Consider the following 6,624-nt stretch of genomic DNA (forward strand, 5'->3'; position numbering starts at 1 on the left):
CAGGATCACTAATATGAACATATGTTTTGCATGACTTCACATGCATAATCTATAGCACATTGCTTGACTTCTCAATATGTGATAAAGTTGTGATAGGGAGGGAGATAACTTGGAACTCAAATTGAGAAAAGCGAGTGTTCAAATATTTACAAGTAATTGGGAAACACTTAAGGAGACAAATGACACACACACATACACACACACACACACACACATTGAAAAGAATGGATTGTCCTTGAAGGAAAGGACTCTGGGTTTTGTTTGTGTTTGTTTGCTTTTGGCTTATATTTATATCCTCGGTGCTTGTATCAGCAATGCCATATTCACAATGCCTATGGAAATTACAGATATGCTGATATAATTATCCATCACAAAATACATCAGGCTAGCCATATGGGGGAATAAGCTAGAAAATTTATTAAAACACCAAAAGACTGAGTCCCAAAACCAGAAAGTGAAAGCCATCAGAGGAGTTATGAAATTGGCACAGGTAGATAAAGTAGAAAGCACCCACATTCTCAAGCCTTTAAAACAGAACAGGCTACCTCAGGCAAAGGTCCTCCTCTCCCCACTCACAGCAACCACCCAGCATCCAGGAAGCGTGCTCCCAGCAGCTCCGGCCCCTGGCAGTCCTCAGCAGGAGTCCATAGCAGAAATTCTGGCTGACTCAAAAAGGGCTTCGCGCTGCCGCTGCTGCTGCCTCTGCTGCTGCTGCTGCCATCACCACCACTGCTAGCCACCGCAGGAACTCTAGCTTGCCTTCCGCTTCCTCTTGCTCCACCCCTTCCTGCTACGTCAGCATGTCCAATGGGGCATGGAAGATCTCTTAAATCCCATAACCTTTACATTCGGCCCCAAGATCTTTCATGTCCCTTACTTGGCAAAAATACAGTAGGAATAACTGGTGGCAACAAAATTTCCCAACAATATAACAAGAATAGCACACAATAAACAGAGAAAACCATATTTTAGGGTGGGGCTTGAGCATGAGCTCCCCATCATTCCCCCCACCCTGAACAAATGGGGCTCCAAAATCTTGTGGTAAGGGGTGAAGGTCTCTTCTTCCATGGCTACTTGCTGCTGAAATCGGGTGTAGAGCTGTCCCTGCCCTAAGGGGTCCCATTTGAGAGGTCAGTTCTTAATATGCTTGATTCCAGGTCCAAGGGAGACATATCACAGTTGCAGACAGGGGGTGACATCCAGCTTAAGCTATCAGGGATCTACATGTGGAGGGTACCAAGCCTGCGGAAACAAATCTAGCAAACAAGGTGAACAGACAAAAAATCAAGAAGAAGCAAGGAGACAATAACCAGACTATTGTAGCCTCACTCATGGTAGAATAAATGACTTAAGGGTACAATTTTGTAATCATCTTCTCCAGAAAAAACAATAGTTACAGTATTATCCCTCCCATATGCTATAATCTCTGCAGTCTTTGGAACATCATCTGGCTTCCGTTTTACCCATACTTTAGCTCCTGATTTTATTCTATCAGTAGAACCAAATCCTTCAGTTCCTGTGACAGTTATTTTGGAAGGAGGGTCAGTTTTTACAAGTGGTATTGTTTTACAAGGAACAATAATCACTTGAACTATCCTATCATTTTTGTGAATCTGTATGGGCCCTTCATCTAAATTCTGGAATGTTACAACAATTTCTCCTTGATAATTAGAATCTATTACTCCAGCCAATACATGTATTCCTTTAGCTGCTAATCCTGATTTGGGTAAAATCTGTCCAAAGTGATTTTTAGGGATTCTTATGCATATCCCAGTGGAGATTTTTCTTATTTCTTTTCTGTCCAACCAAAAGTCCTCTAAACAATGTAAATCATACCCCACCGAACCAGGTGGTTCTGGGTACGGTGCTGGGACATCTGGCCTCAAGGTCCAATACTCAATATTTGGGATCTTATGTGTTTGTTTTTTTTCTAATTTGCAGATTGGGGGTCATCATTCTGGCTAGAGGTGTACTTCCTCCCAATGGTCTATTATTCAAATTACGCAAAGCCATGAACAAATTATCCTTCCAATGTTGATATGAATTATTGGAACTTAACTTCCTCAACTGTTCTTTCAGTAATCCATTCATTCTTTCAATTAACCCAGATGCTTCTGGATAATATGGAATATGATATATCCATTCTATATTGTTTAGTATACAATACTTCTTCATTTCATTGCCTTTGAAATGTGACCCATTGCTACTTTGCATCTGCATTGGGGTTCCATAATATAGGCTTATGAGATCTAGGGTTGTACAAGTGTTTTTCTGGGTTGCATTCTTATAAGGACAAGCTACTAGTACTCCTGAATAGGTGTCAACACAAGTACATATAAATCTGCATCCTTTATCCAGTGGTAGTGGACCAGTATAATCTATTTGCCAGATTTGGGCTGGGAATTTTCCTCTTGCTATCTCTCCAGTTATTACCTGAGGAACAGTTCACTGCTTTTCCAATTGACATATATGACATTCTTCTGCTATCTGTTTTAACAGTGAATGAGAGATATTAATACCTCGATCTTGTGCCCACTGGTGTGTGGCTCTGACCCCCAAATGGCCTGCTGTTTGGTGGACCCATTTTGCTAATACCAGATCATCAGTTGTTGTCAAAGTAGGGACAGTATGTTCAGTAGCAATCTTTGCCAGTCGATCAGCATGAGCATTGTACTCACGTTCTGGTGTGGTGGGGGCCATGTGAGCATCTACATGAAAAACTGACAAGTCAGTGACCAAAGACATGTTCCAGATATCTTCCCATAATTCTTTGCCCCAGACTTGTTTGCCATGAATTTCCCAATTTTCATTTTTCCACATGGGCATCCATGTAGCCGACCCATTAGCTACCGCCCATGAATCAGTGAATATATGACACTATCCTCCTTGTTCTATTTTGATGGCTTGATATACTGCCATATGTTCAGCATATTGGCTACTTGAACCTATCCCAGTACTTTCCAAAGTCCTTCTAGTACATGGGTTATAGGCCACTGCTTTCCAATGTCTTTTTTGCCCCAAATATTTTGCTGTCCCATCAGTAAACCATGCATGTCTCTTTTGTTCCTCAGTTAGTACATCATATCCCTCATTCCATTTTACAGTGGACTGTACCAACTGTTGCTTTGGCTCAGGGGGTGTGTCATTCCTCTCAATTTCTATGTTTGCTACAGATTCATGTAGAGCAGAGACTCCACTTTTGCCTGTTTTTGCTCTATTTTGAATATACCACTTCCATTTGAATTTAATAGCCTCTTTGGCATGTCCAATTCTGTGAGAAGCTGGGGTACTCATTACCCAGGTCATAATCGGGATTCCAGGTCTTAATATTACTTCATGGACCAGAGTCAGTTGTTCAGTCTCCACCAAAGCCCAATATGCAGCTAACAACTGCTTTTCAAAAGGTGTATACTGAACTTCAGATGAAGGGAGTTTCCTACACCAAAATCCCAAAGGTACATTTCGGCTTTGTTGTTTTTGCCATAAGCTCCAGTTTGCATAATCATCTTGTACAGTCACTTGCAATTCCACTGGACCATTTTGCATGGGCCACAAATCCAGGGCCAATTGTATGGCAGCCTTGGCTTCTTCAAAAGCTTTACTCTGCTCAAGTCCCCAATCGAATTCATATTTCTTCCATGTGACTCTATATAAAGGTTTTAAAATCTGTCCCAAATGTGGAATGTGGTGCCTCCAGTATCCAAACAATCCTATGAACTTTTGGGCCTCCTTCTCATTGGTAGGGGTAGGAAAATCCTGAATCTTTTGTCGGGCTTGAGGAAGAATATCCCGTAGGCCCTTGTTCCATTGTATACCCCCAAATTTCACATTTTGAGCTGGTGCTTGAACCTTTGCAGGGTTAATTTCCCACCCTTTACTTTTCATATGCTCAATTAGAAGGGTCAAACTCCTTTCCACTACTTTCGCATCTTTTCCCTGTATCATGATATCATCAATGTAGTGGGTAAGCTGTACACCAGGTAGCTTTAATTCATCCAACCGTTCAGCCACAATCCTGTGACAAATAGTGGGGCTATGTATGTAGCCTTGTGGCAAGTGGGTGAAAGTATATTGTCTACCCTGCCAAGTGAAAGCGAAGTGGTCCCATTGTTTAGGGTCTAGAACCAAGTAATCACATGATAAATTACTTTTCATCCATCCATGTATTCATTCATTCAAGTGTTTTACAGGCTTAAATTTGCTACAAAATTGTACTTTTCCTCCTCTTCCTCCTCCTTATACTGTCCTCACAGACAGAAGGCCCTAACATCTAACATATCCTCATGAACTGGCTGAGGTAGGGAAATTCAATCCCTACACTTGGTGCTTCTCTCCCGCCTTTCACATCACTACCTCACATTGTGTACATGGGAATTTATTGACCCATTTCAATTTGAACCTTTTAAGACAGACAGAGATCTTACATAGTTCTGTCTCCCACATGTCTTGCACACAAGAGGTACTTACTGTCTGTATTTAGTTGAATATACATCCTGTATGAGGTCAACCTGTGGCATCCAATGACTTTTAAGTAATTATAAAAGAATCAAGGATTTTTTTTTTTAACCCAGTGGAAAGATTTTAATTTATTGTTTCAGTAAAGGTCCCTAGGCTTTGTTCATACTTCCAACATCCACCTGGTTGGTCGATGGCTAGTTATCTGACAAAGGAGTGAGGATGTAGTTTCTTTCCATTATTGTGAGAAGGGCCATAGATTCTTGTCATCACCCGACAATCTTCTGTTCACCATAGAATTCACCATAATTTCACCATAATTCACCATAAATTCACCATAATTGTCATCGGATTTCTGGGCTTTGCTCAAGTTTTGTCTTGCTGGATATTTTCCCAGCAATCTCAGCTACTCGGATCTCTTCATCCTTGGGTTTCTTGTAGTGTCCTTGGCATTTACTTTCTGATGTCTTAGTTAAAGGTAAGAGTACAGGCCTCAGAATCAGCACACCTGTCTTACAACACTAACTTTGATACTTACTTCTTATGAAGACTTGGGAAATAGCTTCACCTGGGCATAATACTCGCATGCCCTATATCTGGCTTGGGGGGGAGATGGAGCTGGCCATTAGTAAGGATATGCTATGAAAAACCTTGTTATAGAAATGTGTAGTCATTGTTTTTATTGTCATTAAAAACATGCAACTATGTTACTGTTCTTTGTGGCCAATTCATGTGTGTGCCTTGAGGTAAGAAATATTATTTTGCAACTGTTTACATTCTGATTCAGATGAACCAGTTTTTATTGAAAGAGTAAGTAACGTTCCTGCAGAGAAAGCAGAGTGCACTGACTAGAACATTGGCCTGATGGTCAGAACAACAGGATTCAAATACCATTTCTGGCATTATTTGCCTGTTTGACCAGGCGAGTCATTCCTCACCTGTAAAATCAGGGTTTTGCCCCAGATGGCCATTGAATTTTCTCCTAGGTCTAAGTCACTAAATACCTGTATAATAACAAATATGTCCCAGATAACTTCTATAGCTTAAGGGTGGCCTTTTTCACATCCTTAAAATGTGACTTTTTTCCCCTTTCATCACCATTTGAAACTAAGCTTTTTCTCTTTATCATTTTCTACAGTGGGATGTTCAAATGGCCTTAAGCAAGTTGGCAGTCATCCAACCATTGCCATCACATCAACAGCCATGGTCTCTGTAGAGCCTGAAGGGCTTCGGGGACCTTCAGCTTCCACTGTGCAGCCATGCCATTTGCTGACACTGGCACCCATCAAAATCCCCCTGCTGACAGCCCCCTTCTCAGGTAAGTGCCAGATCTGGCTATGGTATTGAGATGAAGCCTTATTATGTATAAGCCTCCCCTGCTACTTCCTACAACCATGGATAAACTTTCCCTGTGGGAAGAATTTTGTTCCCTGAAGCAACCCTTTGGTCTTAAGTTTGGTAGAAATCAAAGATTGTCTTTACTAGTTAAGGCTGTATGAGTGAATGAATCTAATAGTAATGTCTGAGGAGGACACCAGTACCAGAGGTTTTCAGTGGTAATTGGAGAAAATGATGGGAAGCAAGGTCAACATCTGCAGCAAACTCGAAGCTCAAAGTGAGAATATGCAGAAAAGAGAATTTGGGATGAAACTGGAAAAGCCATCTTTTTGTACTTCATGAACATTCTCCAGTTATAGGCATTTCCAGACATATGGTTGCTTATGTCCCCCACTGTTGGCAAATGATCCATGTGGCAAAGGGCAGAACTCAGCTCAGTGTGAACAGAGTTGACCCAAGAGCTTATTCTGTTCATAAATGATGTGCTGGGAACTGCTGTCAAAGGGATGAGGAAGGCAGATGGAGGGGCTCTGGGCATAGTGTGCAAAGGAGGGGGAAAGAGAAGAAACAAGCCTTGTGTGCTCCACCAGCTGGGCTCTTCAAGATTCAGCCCTTGCATCTTCCTCAAAGAGGGGTTTTTGGAAAACAAAAGAAACAATATAAAAAAAAAACCTCAATTCTTCATTTTTATGCCCAAGAACCATGTTTTCTAATGTAGATGTTATACTCTCTACCTACCTACCCACCTATCTATCTACCTATATACCTATGTATGTATGTCTGTATCTATCTATCTATCTATCTATCTATCTATCTATCTATCTATCTATC

The 6,624-nt window shown here is 41.2% G+C and overlaps 1 protein-coding gene across 1 annotated transcript in view; it reads left to right on the forward strand.

Moving 5' to 3' along the window:
* TCERG1L (transcription elongation regulator 1 like) overlaps positions 1 to 6,624 on the forward strand; it is a 154,917-nt gene that overhangs the window by 77,801 nt on the left and 70,492 nt on the right. The window contains exon 4 of the mRNA XM_069101633.1: positions 5,594 to 5,773. Coding sequence (XP_068957734.1) covers positions 5,594 to 5,773 — 180 coding nt within the window. The remainder of the gene's footprint in view (positions 1 to 5,593; positions 5,774 to 6,624) is intronic.

Source organism: Petaurus breviceps, unplaced genomic scaffold (genome assembly GCF_028583685.1).
Source record: "Petaurus breviceps papuanus isolate PSGF00001 unplaced genomic scaffold, PetGlider_PUasm1.0 490, whole genome shotgun sequence".
Classification (NCBI taxonomy): domain Eukaryota; kingdom Metazoa; phylum Chordata; class Mammalia; order Diprotodontia; family Petauridae; genus Petaurus; species Petaurus breviceps.